Genomic DNA, 18,018 nt, shown 5'->3' on the forward strand with positions numbered 1-18,018 from the left:
TTACAACTATGCATCTGAATGATACGTACATGCGTATGTGTGTGTCACAAAGGTGCTCTGGAGGTTTTTCTGAACCGTGTCATCTTGAAATTTGACAGAATGGGATCACACGTGGTGTAGACTTCAAACCTGGAAGTGTTTCTATGTAATAACAATAAAATATGCCTGTACATTTGTAATAGATGGGTGTATTGATGGATGAAGTTATTTTTATAATATATAAATGAAAAAATATGGATTTCTTGAATGAATTAAAAGGAATTGGAATCTTTGACTAATTCCTGTAGAGTACGTGGTATTAAACACTTTACGTTTAGGAAAATAAGCGCACCCTGTTGTATATTATTCCTTACACATTCCAGATATAACAGTCAGGAAATAATTGGGTGTAAATACGGTCAAACAAGTACATTCTTCCCTGCAGGGCTAATTATTCTCTCTAAGACTCTCGCTTATGTTCGGCTACGGCAGAAGCGAAAATTCTTCCGAGTCCGTAATGCCGAAATGCTGATTTAATATTTAAATGAAAACCCAGGACGAGATCAAACCACAGTTATTATGCTTTCTTGTAATGTTCTGAGGTAAATACTAGAGTTATGGTGGCGTTTCGGTTGGTAGAATGAGGATATCTAGTGGCAGATCTGCACCTTGGGCCTGCTTTGAGGAACGTACCGAATCCAGGCTTGTAGATTAGCATCCATTTAATCTAGCAGCCTGTTTTTCTGCCGCTTCTTGTCACTGCTGCAGGAATCATGACAGCGAGCTAATAGCTGTGTTGTTATTGCCTGTTAATGACAGGAGAGGTTGTATAAAAACAAACAAACAAAAAAAAACCCAGGATAGTTAGATCAGGCAGGAATAGTGGATTGAGTGGATTTAGGAGCTGTCAGTATGTGACACAGTGAGCTGGTGTGAGGCTGGAAACGCAGATAGCGATCAAAGCTTCAGGCCTACGCTTTATAATCGCCGAGCTCTTCAGACTGCTCCCAGCGCTGTCACCACAGAATCCCACCGAGACGTGATCTCTTCCTCTTTTCCTTCTTTTCCACCTTTCCTTTATCTGAAAATGCTCACGGGGGCGGTTTGTAGATTTTGTGTGTGGGACATAACGGAAGCTCTGGGTTTTGAATCGCATCGTCTGTTCGTACTCTTTCCTCAGAACGGTGACGGCTGAGCTGCCGTGTTGCTTTATACCTCACACACGTCAAACAAATGAACGACGTATATTACGAGCGAAATCTCTTCAGTGTGAAGCGGAAGAACCGCTCGGTGGGTCTGCGTTCATTTCTGGACTTTGTGAATCCTCGTGATTTTCGCCTTCAGCTGTCGGTTGTTAGTTGACATGGCGGCTGGCTTTGTTTTTAGAGCGAATTTTTCAAGAATAAAAGGTGCCTCGAGGATTGTTTGGATGATTCTTAGTAGAACTGTTTCAGCTCGGAAGAGATTTAAAGATTTCATGCTTCTCCAGAGGGTTCTTTACGCTTAAAAATAGTTGGAACACTGGCTGCGAGGTGGGAATACACCCTGGATTCCAGTCCATTGCACAACAACACACACACACTAACACACACACATTTTATTTGTCACATACACGGTTATATATATTGCAGTGAAATGAAAACCTGGTCTGCTCTTCCTCTGCATATATTAATAAATAATCTAAAATGAAGAAGTTAAAAATAGAATAAATAGATATCTAAGAAACGAGGAGAAGTGATAGAATACGATGTGCAATATAAAAGCAGTGTGGAATAGAAATACCACATGGAATTATGTCGTGACGACAGATAATGTGCATACAATGATGCATTAAACGTGCAGGTGTGTTATATGTAGGAACAGTAAAAGTGCAGAACGACGACACGGTAAACGAGTGTTTAACGGACACCTGACGGACGTGTGAGACGGACATGTCCGTGTAGAGGAGCACTATGGAAGCGCAACGACCTAAATACACACTTATTTACACACCTAGGGCAAATTAGTGTATCTGCTTGCGAGGAGCCCAAAGAGAACCAAAAGAAAACTTAAGATCAGACTATAAATAGACCAGGTGATGCTTATATATTGTCGAACTTTGTACACGACTATTTAGATCCTTACTTATTCATCTTAGGTGCATTTAGTAGAAATGACTTGGTAACTAGGTAAAAAGTGATCTTTTTGCAGTACGAGTGCATAAAACTTGCGTCATGTTTTAAGGATCATGGAAGCGAGATGCCAATTAAAGTAGCAAGCTGCTACCTCCTGCCACTCTGTCCAAATTTAACCATGTTAACCATTAAAATTATAGCCCCACAGACATGACCCGTCTTATATAACTGGGAGAAATGTATACAGCTTTGCCCTAAGTAACTAAGTCAGGAACAAAAAAAAACAGATGTGACGCTGTTATAAGAAATAACCGAGATGTGGTATGATTCAAAAACACTATAGTTGATTATTTGCCTAAATCAGCCATGACCTGTCGTGTTTTATTCCTCTTTTACAGCAGAAATACACAACTGATCTGTGACTGTTTTTTTTTTTATAATCGAGAAACAGTCATACTCTATTACCCTTAATAACCAGTTTTTTTATTCGTTACTAAACAGTGTATTGTTTATTATCAATACACTGGGGGGAAGTCGTGGCCTAATGGTTAGAGAGTTTGACTCCTAACCCTAAGGTTGTGGGTTCGAGTCTCGGACTGGCAATACCACGACTGAGGTGCCCTTGAGCGAGGCACCGACACCCCAACTGCTCCCCGGACACCACAGCATAAATGGCTGCCCACTGCTCTGGGTGTGTGTTCATTGTGTGTGTGTTCACTGCTGTGTGTGTGTGTGTGTGTGTGTGTGTGTGTGTGTGTGTGTGTGTGTGTGTGTGTGCGCTTTGGATGGGTTAAATGCAGAGAACGAATTCTGAGCATGGGTCACTATACTTAGCCATATGTCACGTCACTTTTTTATCGTCACACACCATCTTTGTGTAGTACAGGCTAGTGTATGTACCGTGGTCCTGGAGGAACTTGTGTACTGAACCAGCCATATGTGATCAAAACTGCAATAAAAGCTTCTTGAGTCTTGACTAGAGGCTGCAAAGGTGAGGAGGCAATTAGAGTAGTAAGCACATACCCTATAGATCAGCCCCTGACTGTCATACAAGACCTTTTTTTAGCAACTTATATAAGACCTACATCCCAAACAGACTATTATTTCTTCAGTGCGAAAATGCCGCACAGCAAATCTTATTGTGTGGCAGAAAAGCCGTCTCTTACGTAAGTGTAAAAATAGTATAAAGCTTTGTCTGAGGTGACTAACGGCGAATCAGACTACTAAAGGCACAGTGGCGCTAGTCATCATCAGGGATCATCAGCGATTCATCCTGTGTCTGTCCGGCCTACGCCTTGAGCTTCAACTTGTTCAACCTAATACTGTGATTTTTTTTCAACTAAATTTATCTCGGCTTCTACCCTCACGGTTCAGCGTCTGTCGACTCGACCCAAGTTACGCGAAGCCACAGCGTGAATTCTCTGCATTTGATCCCTTTTTTTTCCCATTGCATTAAATTGACATTAATATTGCACTTTGAGATCGTTCTTTCTGCAGTAAAAAGGAAGATGAGAGTTAACTTAAAGGACGTTTGGCTGTGCACGAGGACGTTTAATCTTCTCGCTAGAACGATGACACTGTAATCTTCTTCGCTCGTGGTTTAGAGACGGAACAACGTGTTTCAGCCGATTTGGGAATTTAATTGGAATACATTTTTTTGTGATTAGAAACAGAACGGAAATAAAGCGATCCTTCGTTTTTCACTTTTGATTAAAGCATCTCGAGTGGCTTGTCTCTGATGAAAGACAGGTGGACGGCTGTCAATGCCCCATGAAGACACAGTTAAAAGCAGATGGGGACCTATGAATAGACATCCTGTTGGAATGGTTGCGATACCATGCTTAGCCTTTTCGTGCATGGCCTTCTCATGGACTTTTACTGGTTTTGGCCCTTTACCCATCATCCCCCATCACCACCTGTCTCTATCCTGTTAAAGCTGCAGGCCTTGCCATTTGACAGATCCTTAGATACATCAGTACACTATGAGCACTTGGTTTGGAGAATCTTCTTGTTTTTTTCACAAGATCATTAGCAGGAATTTAAAGAATTACGCAGTGTCCTTGATTATTTATAGATCCTGCCAGAGATCTGGATGCAGCTTGATGTGTGGAAACAAGTCAGCCAATGGAATCACTCTGCTGTGCCTGGCAGTAGCGTTTGATTGGCTCGGATCGGGTGCCTCATTTGAAACCCATGACTGCTCCAGGAGCCATTAAAGGCATTATAAATCTTCTCGGTGCTGGGGTCAGCATACTAAAATGTCCTCGCTGTTGTAGTAATGCAGTCTGTAGGACACTGGCGGTGACGTCGTCCTGAGCCGAAGCGTACGTGTGTGTGCTTTGCTCCTCTTCAGCATCACGTCATCCTTGCACGACCCCTGCCTTTCTCTTGCTGTCCCTTTCTTAGGAAATCCCATATGCTCAAACTGCCAGAGCAGGTGGCTGTCGGTTGGAGAAGAGGCTTTCAACGTGACCCATGATAACATACCGACACACACTCGCACGCCCACACACTCGCTTTTTAAGACTTTTAATGCTAGCGGATCTTGTGAAAACCGAGGCTCCCGGTAACCGTGGTGAATTATTCATTTTTCTCGTTTCACTTCAGGGAAAAGAAAAATCACGCCATTTGCTGATTTTTGTCACCTCAGTGCTGGAGAGTCATTCAGAGATGATTAATGCTGTGATTAATAAGCCTTCACTGCCTTTTATTCGATTCCTATCTTGAGGAGCATAACATTGACACAGTCCTGGGCTGCGGTGACTCGCTGACATTAATCACCACTTCTATATTTCCAGCTTTACTGAAATCCGTTTTTATTATCCTCTTTTATATTTCTATGTCTATGATCCTATTCAGCCTGAGCAGAAGTTCGGGACGACATTAAGGTGACGTTTTGGGCCGATACGTCCGTAACCGCGTGTGAGATGACACGATTTCCTCTGCGTATTATTATGACTACATGGCTGTCTTCTCCTACGACCTGAAAAAAAGCACATTGCTGTTTTCAATCTTTTTTTCATTTCTTACTGAGATGACTCATCAGCTTCGCACCATATTGCAGATTTATGCCGGTCATATTTGAAATTGTTCCACATTTCCATATGAGAGTCGGTCATTATGCATGGAACAGAAAAAACGGTGATCATCCGAGCCTCGGCCGTTCATCTCATATTATATTATATATACATTTCATTTGTAACATCAGCGGGATAACGGATTTTTCAGATATATCTCTTTTAATTTTTTTTATTATATATTTTTTTATTTAACCTTTATTTTACCAGGAAAAAAATCCCATTGAGATTCAGAATCTCTTTTTCAAGTCCTGGCCAAGACAGCAGTACAAAAAGTTTCATATTTAAAATATAAAGCAAAAACAGACAAGATATAACAGAAAGAAAAAAAGAAATAAGTAAATACACAAACAAACAAATAAATAAATAATAATAATAATAATAATAATAATAATAATAATAATAATAATAATAATAAATAATAAATAAATAAATAAATAAATAAATAAATAAATAAATAAAAATAAAAAAATCTTGACAATCTTGTCTCCTATTATCTCTTTTTTCTGTTTTGCCAGATGAGGGACAGATGGAAACATTCAATGGTTCCGCGTCATTGCTGATCCCCACCGGATCTTCAAACGTCTCCACGTCTGTCTTTCCGCTAGAAGAAGATGGAGATCCTTTCCTGCAGTCTCACGCAGCACCAGCAGAGGCAGCATCGAGCACCAGAGAGCAGGCTGTCTTCTCCTCTGTGCTGACGGTGAGGACTAACTCGGATTCGCTGGTGCAATACCCGGCCTCTCCTCACGCTTACAATCTCACCAGTCACAAAGTCCAGGAGGATCCACTGGCGAAAAGCTCGCAAGCTCCGACCAAGGGCTCAGGTACGACACCTGCACGGTGGACTTGAGCTGTAAACATGTTTTTAACAGTGCTGTCATGTACGCCTACTGAGGTTAATCACACTGGTTTTATTTCACAGAAGTTCTGCTGACTCATTATTGTCATCTGTGCTTTTGTCCTCGTCGTGTCCATCGTCTTCATAATCATCATCGTGCTTGAAAGTCCTTGTATGGTGATCACCCTTATCATTATCTTCATTTGTTTGTTATGATGTGTCATGACTCATTCTCCTTTTGTCATCTTGCATGAGTGTTCATGACACTCATATTCCTTCAGCAGATGAGCTTTAAAGTCACGTTCGGGGTGTTTTAATGACGTCTCTGTTGATAGCGAGAACATATCTTACAACACTGATTCTTGTCGATGACGCGAGTTGATTTAAGAGCTTTAATGTGTGAACAAAGTCATAAACCAACATTTAAAGCCATTGAACTGCAGGTTCTCAGATACCCCTTTTCCACCGAGGCAGTTCGAGTGCTGGTTCAGAGCCAGAGCCTAATTTAGAAAAAGTTCTTTCTGTTTTGACCGCCAAAGCACCGGCTCTGAACCAGGAAAAGTGGTTCTTAAGTAGCACCAAAACGTCGCTGGTCTAGACTTAAGAACCGCTTGTGTCAGGAGCTGTGGGCGGGGCTACTGTTAGCGCATTTGATAACGTACCTTAAGTATACTAATGTTTAATACACTTTTACTTTACCACGATATGATACATTATCAGCACACATGATAGTAGGTAACTACATGCTAAGGCTAAATTTTTTTCTGTGTTAACGATAAAATAACGTTATGTACTTTATCGATTACAACCTCCGTTTATACAGATTACATGGAGCTGCACGTACACGTTTTATTCGCCACGTTTGGATGCCAATGTAGGTTCACAAAGCCATGAGCATTAACAGTAAAGCAACATCCGCCATTGTTGTTGTGTTGGTGTTTGTGTTTGCCGCTGCTGCACTAACGTTGCTGGGACACGTGACACGTATACAGTGACGTCACACTCGGCGCTGTGATGGCTCTCTAGCCGGTGGAAAGGCAAACCGGTTCTTAGAAGGTTCGCCAGTGGAACCAACTTTGAACCAGCACTAGCGCTAGCTCTGAACCAGCACCCGGTTCTTTTCTGTTACAAGACCTGGCTTGCTGTTACCGCTTCATCGTTTAGAAAGGATTATTTTTTAGCGATCATGTGACAAATCCACACCGAGACTGTGTATGACTGTAAACCTGAGATTGTGGTATATAATGCATTTACCTTTTAGAGACCTTGTAGCAGCTCAAAAATCCTTCTCACTTACCATAATCACACCAAGTTAATCTGTTCAATCAAACTGTTGTGTCCTTCTAGAAGAAGCGCCTTCTGTGAACCCAGGCCTTCCCACAGCACCCGGGACCTCCATCTTAACCGTGGAGCAGACAGAACCTGCTCTCACAGATCACATGACCAGCCTAGACTCCGCCTCCACCATGCTATCCAATGGTACATCTCCAGTAACAGACAAAGTTGAGAAAACCTCAGTGACGCGCCCCATCCCCGAAAGTGTGACCAGTGACAGCTTCCAGCTCACTACGGTGACCACCACCACAACCACACCCTTAACTATGACTGACGCAACTGTGACTCCTCCCACTACCAATCCCTTGACCACTGAGGTTCTTACCACAAAAGCTCCACCCACAACCACTACCGAGTCCACGACGGCTGCGACAACACAGGCGACGACGACTACTACGACGACGACGACTACCACGACTACCACGACCACGCCGACTACAACAACGACTACTCCAGCGACTACAACCACTCAAAGCTCTACTGCAGTTACATCTAGAAGCACCACCACTGAGCAGAGCACCACCACTGAGAGCTTACCTCCATCCTGCAACATCACAGAGAGGCTGTTGGTACGAACAGGTGAGTCGGCTTTCAAGCTATAATTCAATTTAATTTCAGCTCTTATTCAAGGTTTACTGATTCACTTTAAGTCCATTATTACATCCTTTTGTGACATTGTATTGAAGAAGAACAGAAGATACATCATATTTTATACCTATTATATTTACATCCATATCTTCCAAATTTCTGGGGCAACATGGAGTTTGTGATCCAAGGCTTTTCTCTGAGTTTCCCCTGGATTCCTTTCTCAGCCCTAAGACAGCGTTGTAGGCTAACTGGCATCTCTAATTTATCTGTGGTGTGTGAGTGTGAGTGATTATGTCCTGCCATGAGCTGCCACCCCGTCCATGACCCAGTGTAAACCAGTGTTGTAATGTAACGAAGTAAAAATACTTCGTTACCGTACTTAAGTAGAAATGTCACGTATCTGTACTTTACTTCACTATTTAAATTTATGTCAACTTTCACTTTTACTCCACTACATTTCCTAGATAAAATGTATACTTTTACTCCGTTATATTTCCACTAAGCATCTTCGTTACTCGATACTACAAAATAAAATCAGAAGAAATGTGTGCGACTGCAATAAGGGAGGTTTAGCGAATCACTGCTCCTATAGAGTGTCACTGCACGTCCGGGCGCTCTACGGAGAAGCACAGGTACGCGCAGCGTGCACGCGCGGTCAGAGCCGGAGGCGTTTATCTATAACGTTAATCGGCGGGAAGACGCAAAGACGGCAACCAAGAGCAGTGAAATGTCACTATTCTTATTACCAGAGTTGTAGCACAAACAAAATATTAATGCAAACAATCCATTCAATACTAAATAAAAGTAACATTTATTGATTTGGTCTTTGTCCTGTGAATATTTGTTTATTAATGACTGCATTCATTGGACACACTGTTTATAGAGAATGCACACATACATGAACTGATCTGATTTAAGACTGACATCATTACATCATGCATAATATTTTGGTGTCCACTTTTGCCATTTAATAATACCATAACTTTTGGCTTACTATGTGGTCATATAATATATAATATAAAACTCTTCTTGTTTTAAATTCTCACTGAGGGATAAAACCCCTAAAGATGAAACCCTAGAACCGCCCCTGATCTTATGCCTACCGAAAATCACTGAAATTTTACTTTTTACTTTTACTTCAAATACTTAAGTACATTAAATATCAGAAAATGACTTTTGATACTTAAGTACAGTAAATGTCAGATACTTTAAGACTTTTACTTGAGTAATATTCTAAAAGGTGACTTTCACTTCTACCGAAGTCTTTTTCTAGTGCGATACTTGTACTTGTACTCAAGTATTGCTTTCTAGTACTTTATACAACACTGGTGCAAACCCACATCCTTGGCATGGTATAGATCTTGACTAAGTCAGAATGTGTCATAGGTTTTTGCCTTAATATTTTTAGTGTGCACATCAGGTGAGTTCATTATTATAATTAAGGAAAATATATTTTATTTGATTTGTGAACTTTTTTGAAATATGTAAATTAGATCATGTTTATGTATCAGCTCATTAATATTCCTCAAAGAGACGCATAACTTAAATTTTAACTATTTTTAGAGAAACCTGTATTAGAAAAATGTCTTGTATTGATATATGTCTCTCTCTCTCTCTCTCTCTCTCTCTCTCTCTCTCTCTCTCTCTCTCTCTCTCTCTCTCTCTCTCTCTCTCTCTCTCTCCATTTTTCTCAATCCATCTCTTTTTTTCTCTCTTCTTCCCTCTTGTTTCTTCTTTCATCTGTCCAAATATCTGGAAACAATTCTCATAGTTTATATTCACCTTACTATTCCATCCATCCTTCCTTCCTTCCTTCCTTCCTTCCTTCCTTCCTTCCTCTCTCTCTCTCTCTCTCTCTCTCTCTCTCTCTCTCTCTCTCTCTCTCTCTCTCTCTCTCTCGACACTTTCCATTTTTCCTCGCGGCATCTCTTCTTCTCTCTCTTTTTCCTTCTTGTTTCCTCTTTTATCTCTCCAAATAACTGGACTTCTCATACTTTAAATCCCCCCCCCCCCACCTTATCAGCCTTTCAGTATTTCTCTCTCAGGCTGTTTATGCACCCTGCCGCTTTATCTCTCTCTCATTCCCGTGCTCAATTCCCCTCTCTCTTTCTCAGTCATTCTTCCTATCTCTCTTATTTTTCTCCCTCTGTTTCTAACTCTAGCTTATGCTGTTGCAAATTAGTGCATGTTTACTGATCTGTGACTCATTTGCATAACTTAATAACATGTCACAGAAACATGTATGCTACTCCGGTGTGGCCCCCCCCCCCCCCCCCGAAAAAAAAAAGAAAAGAAAAGAAAAAATATACAAAGTACAGGAAAAAAACAATGCACTTATTAGTGTGTAGTTACATGTGAAATTTGGCTCTTTTTTTTTGTATATTTAGGATTACTTTGTTACTAAGTAATAAAATCTCTAACTTCATGATTACATACATTTTTAGCGTATCTACAGTTTGCCAGTAATAAGAAATGGCCATGACTCGAAATAAACTAATTACTTTAACCTCTAGAGAGTGTTGAAGATGTAGAAGATGTAATTAAACCAACGTTTATCTTTGTGTTTCATTAGCAACGGATGAACGCTCGGGGTTGTGCTATTACAGGAAATTAATCAGTGAAAATGTGAGTTATTCTAACCACCCTAAAGCCACAAATATCCCTGTGAATGAGCTGTTACTTTTTAATTCACTTCAATTTCATATGATTTGGATAACACGTTTAACAATGGACATTTTCTTAAGCAACTTCACAGAAATATAATAACTCTTAAAAAAAAAATACAAAATTTATAAATGACATTTCAGTTTATCCCTAATGAGCTATTGATCGAGCCTGAGGTGACTGTGGTGAGAAAAAAACTCCCTTAGATGGAAGAGGAAGAAACCGTGAGAGAAACCAGATGCAAAAGGGAACCTCATCCTTATTTGGGTGACACTGGAGGGTGTGATTTATAAATCGGGAGCTTTTGAGCAAATTGTCAATGAACACTAATTCATTTCTGCAGAAGCCATCAATTGTTCAATGATGAAGACGTGAGCATAAGAATGACAACAGCAGCGGTTATGTTTACTTCCAATGCATTTGGCAGTCGTTCTTATCCAAAGTGACTTACATTTATCTCATTTATACAGTTGAGCAATTGAAGATTAAGGGCCTTTCTCAGGGGCCCAGGAGTAGCAGATTGGTGGCCCTGGGATTCAAACTCACAACCTTCTGATCAGTGGTTTGACACCTTAACACTAAGCTACCACTCCGCCATTCAAAACCGAGTATTAATAATAGCATATTGCTGTACATGTACACTGTTGGTGCAAATAATCTCCTAAACACCTTCTGACCAATCAGAATTGAGAATTCAATTTGTATCGTTTTTTTTTAACATCCGCTTACATTACGAGAGAAAGGTTACAAAACCCTGCTAACAACAAGAAGAAGAAAAAAGTTGAGATGCTAAAGCTATGGTTTGACACTCGAATGTGTCAACTAATCAATATTCATGAATATCAGAGGGTCTGCTACTGTCATAAATATTAATTACTGGTGTGGAGAAAAGGCGGTTTATTAAATATACACAGACTTCATTTCCACCACACAAAGTCTCATTGTGTCTTGTGTCTTGATCAGTCAGGAAAAGATGTGTTTACTACCGAACGTATAAAATACACTGAGAGTTTCTAACCTCTGATTGGCTGTGTTTATACCTTCGTTATACCTGTGTTTAAACGATTTTTAGAGTGATGCTCTGAAAATAAGCTTCAGTACAGCCAGGCTGATGACGGGGTTATGTGTTATTTCCTGAGTGCACATACTTTTGGGCAGAAATAACACCAAAAAGGCGACTGTGCACCCGAACCGCGCACCGTCGTCTATCCCGCAGTCATCCGGAGCTGGTGATTAAAGATGAAGAAACACAATACAGAGAAAGACACAAAGTTGTGCAAGCTGAGAGGGGCACAAGCATCGAAGCAGTGAAAATAATTTAAAAAATAAACAAATAAAAACAGGGGGACACGGTGGCTTAGTGGTTAGCACGTTTGCCTCACACCTCCAGGGTTGGGGGTTCGATTCCCGCCTCCGCCTTGTGTGTGTGGAGTTTGCATGTTCTCCCCGTGCCTCGGGGGTTTCCTCCGGGTACTCCGGTTTCCTCCCCAGGTCCAAAGACATGCATGGTAGGTTGATTGGCATCTCTGGAAAATTGTCCGTAGTGTGTGAGTGTGTGAGTGAATGAGTGTGTGTGTGTGTGTGTGTGTGTGTGCCCTGCGATGGGTTGGCACTCCGTCCATGGTGAATCCTGCCTTGATGCCCGATGACGCCTGAGATCGTCATCGGCTCCCCGTGACCCGAGAAGTTCGGATAAGCGGTAGAAAATGAGTGAGTGAGTGAGTGAGTGATCAGAGATAAAGCCACCTCTAAGGTCTTTGAAAGGAGATGCCATAAAAATGTAAGGAATAATGGGACCCCTGAGTAGAATAAACAGATCAGAAAATGGACAGATATGACTTACATAATCGAACGAATTCAATAAATTGAATAATAGAAAATAACGAGAGAGATAAATCATTTTTATCAGCTCAAGTAATCATCAGCTGTAGCTTTATACATATTAATGTCTACTTCATATGCATTGAATTAACATCACTCTGTGTGTGTGTGTGTGTGTGTGTGTGTGTGTGTGATCCTCCTCCAGTTCTGTCCATCCAGATGAAGAGGAATTATCTGGAGAATGCTCTGAGGCAGAGCTTGGGAAAAGGCCTGACCCTGGCACTTCAGAAGGCCTTTAACGACTCCAACATCCACATCCAGGTAATTGAATTTTGCCTGTACGCTCCACTTAGCATTTCTTCTCGAGAAATCTTCTCTGAGTAGAGTGCCAGGAAAAAAAAAAAAAAACACGAAAATAAATATTCACGGATAGTCCATGAATGATTTTTGTTGCCATTGGAAACAGTGCCCAGTATCATATGTGCATCCTGTAATCCAGGCCGGTCAATTTCAGACAATAAATAAATAAATAAATAAATAAATAAATAAATAAATAAATAAATAAATATTTCCACGTATGTAACAGATGCCCTGCAGTGCTTCAATCAAACACAGAGGCTGATGGGTATTTGGGATTGCATCACCAACGCATCATGGGGATTGTAGTTTCCCGGTGCAGGGTACGGTGTGGGTGGGTGGGTGTGTAGGAAGCGGCGTGGGAAGTGTTTCGAAGCTTTCTGTCTTCTCCACATCGTGCGAGAACATGTAGAACAACTTCCTCTCTTTGTAAGCATCTGGGAATCGGCGTGTTTGTGTAAATCGCCGTCTTCTCACATTCGAAGGGTGTTTTCTCACCTATTAGGCTTCGCCGAATCTGAATCTAAGGGAAATTGATACTTTTGCTCCAATTTCTAATGGAATCTCACACCACACTGTTGGAAGAGGAAAAGAAATGCAAAAAAATAAAAATCTTAATTTGCTGAGAAGTAGTGGAAAGTTTTTTGAAAGAAAAAAATGTGTTCGTTATGGGATCTTCGGTTAGCTAACAGTCGTGACTACGAAATATATTATACATGTAAACTTTTCTGAAAGGAAAATCCTTGTACCATAAAAGAACTGATTAAAAAACACTAGCTAGAAATTGTATTTATTTATAGATAAGTCAATTTATTTGTAAATTTATTTCATAAAATCAATTCATTAAAAAAATAATTGATTAAATTGATTAATTCATTAATTTGATGCCCTAATGATGTTTTTTTTTAACCAAACAAGAAATTTCAGTGCAATTTGCAATTAAAATGCACTTAAAGTCATCAACCAATCACAAAGCCTTGGCTAAATGTCACAAACTGGTGACAGTAAAAGCAGGTTTTATCTATTGAATTTATTTTATTTTTAAGATTTGAATCCTTATGTGCATATCCAGGATACCGTTTGCGCTCTAGATCTACCATTATCTGTCCATAACGTGTGCAATATTCGCTTCGACTGCTTCAGTTATCTCCCTTTCAAAAGCAGCTTGTCGAGTAAAAAAACAAAATACAGACGATTTTTCTGAGACGTGAACAGCTTTACCTCAGCGTAAGATACTGTAGAAAGCAAGACTGGAGAATCCTTTCGTGTATGATACGATGTAGATATACACTGCTGAAGTTTATACATAAACCTCGAATCTCCCTCCAGAATGTTTAATTACTGTATAGCCGCAAGAAACTGACTTAAGCCCTATTCGAACGGGATTAGTTTTACGTGGGGACGTGGGGGTAAAGTAATTATTACCAGAGCTTCTCGATGATTTTACAGTAGTCCCATCCGAATGTGCCATCTCAGTAATCATTATGGACAATGTCGGTAAAGATTACGGCGACTTTTACCTTCTGTAACAAGGTCCGGAAAAATGACCTCAGGTAATACTAATCCCGTCCGAATAGACCTGCTGTAAATATGTACGGTAAAATTCCCTCATTTCCTGTTTAAAAGCATGGAGGCGCTTGAAACAGGAAGCAACGTCATACGCACATGACGACAAGGAGGTTACTGTGGTGCGTAAAGCGAGTTACCCCTCCCACTTCTGCTAGTTTTACTGAGATGTCTTGTCCCGTGCGAATTGGCCAATTAATATTACAGACGTCCTGAGGTAAAATTGCATTACTCCACGTCCCCACGTAAAACTAATCCCGTCCGAATAGGGCTTTAGAATGCTAGTCAGAACGTCACTAGTTAATAAAGGTTATTACCATGGTAACCCAGTAGCAGGAAGGACATAATAAAATCACTGTATGTGTGAAGGTAGCATGAGACTTTGCACTAGCTTGATGATGGCTCGCAACAATGCATGCTACTATCAATTGATTCTTGTGCGTTAATAATATATAACAAAACATTTGAATCGTTGCCAAATTGCTGCGATTTAAGAGAAATAACACATTCCAGGACAAGCAGCTATTGGAAAATAATCCTCTATTAGATAGCACAAGACTAACTCTAGCATTAGCCTATTTATGCCTCGCTGCATTCATGTGACGGTCTTAAAGGCTTCCTGTCAGCTTCGGTTTAATCAACACGGTGACGTTGCACTGAATGGTGATGAACATCTAAACAGCTCCTGAGCGAGGAATTGTTTTCTTGCTATCAGTAATTATCAGGAAAAAAAGGAAATGTGCTACATAACGGTAAACGAGTGTGACACTGAAGATTGTTGTTATTACCGGTTGAAGAGTGTCAGTGTCTGTTCTGCCCACCACACGAGTGACTCAACCCGAGAATTAGCGCTGTCTGCTGTCGGAGAACGCTGCTCCTGGAGCTGTCTGTTTGTCTCTCGCCCACTCTTTCCTCTCTCTTCCTCTCTCTCTTCCTTTTCTCTTGGCTAGTCTCTCCTTATCTTCATTTGCTGGTGCCTGGTTCTACATCCTGTCTCTGTGTCTCACATGTTTGCCTTCCTACCTCTGCTCTGCTCCTACTATCTATCTATCTATCTATCTATCTATCTATCTATCTATCTATCTATCTATCTATCTATCTATCTATCTATCTATCTATCTATCTATCTATCTATCTATCTATCTATCTATCTATCTATCTATTTCTCTCACTATCCAGTCATCTCCTTTTCTGTATTTTTTTAGTCTGCGTATGCATCTGTCTTCTGTAGCTCACTCCTTATCCCACGTTCCGTTTCTCTCTTTCCGTCTGGTTTTGTACTTTCTCCACTTGCCTCTTTCACTCTATATCTCTTGACGAGCCACTCCTTGTCTTCCCTGATTGCATCCTTCCTTCTTTCTTTCTCTCATACAGACTCGGACTGATTAATACTGCTTAAAAATTGTTTCAGAATGATTTGAACTGAATCAGACTGATTCAGATTTATTGACCAATTCAGAACGAATCATATTGATTCAGATTTATTTACCAACTCATATTGATTCAGATTTATTTACCAACTCAGATTGATTCGCATTTATTCAGATATATTTACCGATTCAGATTGATTCATATTGATTCAAACTGATTTACTTAGATTCTGATTGATTAATATTGATTCAGACTGACTCATGCTTGAAACTAATTCTTATTTAGCGATTTAAACCGATTCAGTCTGATTCATACTGTTTCAGATTCATTTAGCAAATCTGACTTAATCGTATTGATTGAGCCTGATTTGGACTGCTTGAGTTACATTTATTTGAAATGATTCATACTGATTCTGACTGTTTCAGATTGATTCAGATTTATTGACTAATTCCTACTGATTCACAAAGAATTACACAATCGAAACTGAGCTCACATATCCCCTAGGGCTGTATGTAACATCTTGTGTGTTCCTCTCAGCTGGAGCGTGATGTATGCACACCGTCCAACGTCACTCTGGGATATTACGTCATGAGCGAGAAAACGGTGTACGTGGTGGCAGCAGTGGTGGAGACTCTGAATTCCTACGGCTTTGATAAGCTCCTGAGTGACCTCAGACATCACGCGCCGGTAGTGTTGGCCGTCCCCGTCCCCGTAGCTTCCTGGCAGTCCGCTCCTGGCATCCACCTGCAGCTTAAAACAGGTTCAATTTAATTCAGTTCAACTCAGATTTATTTGTACAGTGCTTTTAACCACGGACATTGTCTCGATGCAGACTTACAGAACATAAGAAACAAAACAGGTGAGGCTGCAAGTTCTGAATGTGACATATTGTGTAGTGTGTAATGTGTGAGTTGTTGTCGATGTTTTTTGAATCTTAGGCTTTCAATCAGAAAATGAAAGGTTACACAAATACGAAATGGAGATTTGTAGCTTATTTTTTACTGTATTCATAACATGCAGTACAACACAAATGATCCAAAATGATCCCCTGTGTGTGTGTGTGTGTGTGTGTGTGTGTGTGTGTGTGTGTGTGTGTGTGTGTGTGTGTGTTGTGAATATAAAGACAATATATACAGTGATATATGTTCTGAGGGGTTTATCAGTGTGAAGGGGGCCTTACTGTCAGAGGGGGGGTTAGAGAGTTGAAAAGGTCTGTAAGGAGACTGATGTGGGGTAAAAGCTGTTCCATAACATACTGGGCTTGGACTGCATAGATCTGAATCGCTTCCCAGGTGGAAGGAGAATAAACAGTTTATGGGGCTGGGTGAGAGGTGTCCTTGATGATGCTACAAAGTGGGGTCCAAGTAACGTGCTGGATGGTTTTCACCACCCTCTGTAGTGCTTTATGGAGCGTTTTCCATACCAGACTGTGATACAGTTGGTTAGGAAGCTCCCAACTGCACAGTGGTATAAGTTCTTCATGTAAAATAATGTAACAGGGAAATGTAATCAAATACCGATCACATGGCTGGAGATGATTAGTAACGTGTGCACGCTAATAAACGCATTCGTGCGAGATTCACATTTCATTCCAAATCATTCCTGATGAATTAACCACAGTAGCTTTAAACATATTGTCTGACATTTGAAATTTAGCACACCTGAAGACACACAGGGGGGCACCTAAAGGTCAGATATTTCCAATTTATGTGTGATGTTCTCTAAAGAAAACTCTGCACAGCAGTAGAGCAGAAGCAGTGCTTGAGAGATCCTCCTCTGCCTATTTGATGATCCAGGAAAACTCGTATGTATACGGATGAAAAAGCTAAAGATAAAGTGCGCCGAAGCAGAGAGTGCACCTCGAAACTACAAAGAATGTTGAAAAACTTAAAGTTGCTGCTTTAACTTTGAGCTATAAAAAATCCCAGACACTCCAGACTCCTTCCAGGAAACAAAGGAATATATTTTTAGCTACAGTTAGATATTTATTAAGTCCCTGTGTAAGTTATAACTATATAGAAGCGTTAATGTGTTATAGTACATGAGAGCGTATAGATATTAAATATACAGTAAACCTGTGATTGACAGCTGCAGGTTAAACCTTCTGACCAATCAGATTGCAGAATTCAGCAGCACTGTGGTATCAGTATTATTCCTCCATATTGCTAAAGCGCATATGTTCACTGTTTACACTGATATCTAAGGATCTGTGTGTGTGTGTGTGTGTGTGTGTGTGTGTGTGTGTGTGTGTGTGTGTGTGTGTGTGTGTGTGTGTGTGTGTGTGTGTGTGTGTGTGCTGGATCAG

At 40.5% G+C, this 18,018-nt stretch overlaps 1 protein-coding gene across 2 annotated transcripts in view; it reads left to right on the forward strand.

Annotated features, from left to right (window-relative positions):
• The window catches only part of kiaa1549la (KIAA1549-like a), a 73,593-nt gene that overhangs the window by 15,255 nt on the left and 40,320 nt on the right, over nucleotides 1-18,018 (forward strand). For both annotated transcript variants that reach the window (XM_047802630.1, XM_027136018.2), the window contains exons 2-5: nucleotides 5,689-5,997; nucleotides 7,359-7,925; nucleotides 12,625-12,740; nucleotides 16,251-16,473. In XM_047802630.1, the coding sequence (XP_047658586.1) occupies nucleotides 5,689-5,997; nucleotides 7,359-7,925; nucleotides 12,625-12,740; nucleotides 16,251-16,473 (1,215 nt within the window). The remainder of the gene's footprint in view (nucleotides 1-5,688; nucleotides 5,998-7,358; nucleotides 7,926-12,624; nucleotides 12,741-16,250; nucleotides 16,474-18,018) is intronic.

This window comes from Tachysurus fulvidraco, chromosome 17, assembly GCF_022655615.1.
Source record: "Tachysurus fulvidraco isolate hzauxx_2018 chromosome 17, HZAU_PFXX_2.0, whole genome shotgun sequence".
In the NCBI taxonomy this organism is placed as follows: domain Eukaryota; kingdom Metazoa; phylum Chordata; class Actinopteri; order Siluriformes; family Bagridae; genus Tachysurus; species Tachysurus fulvidraco.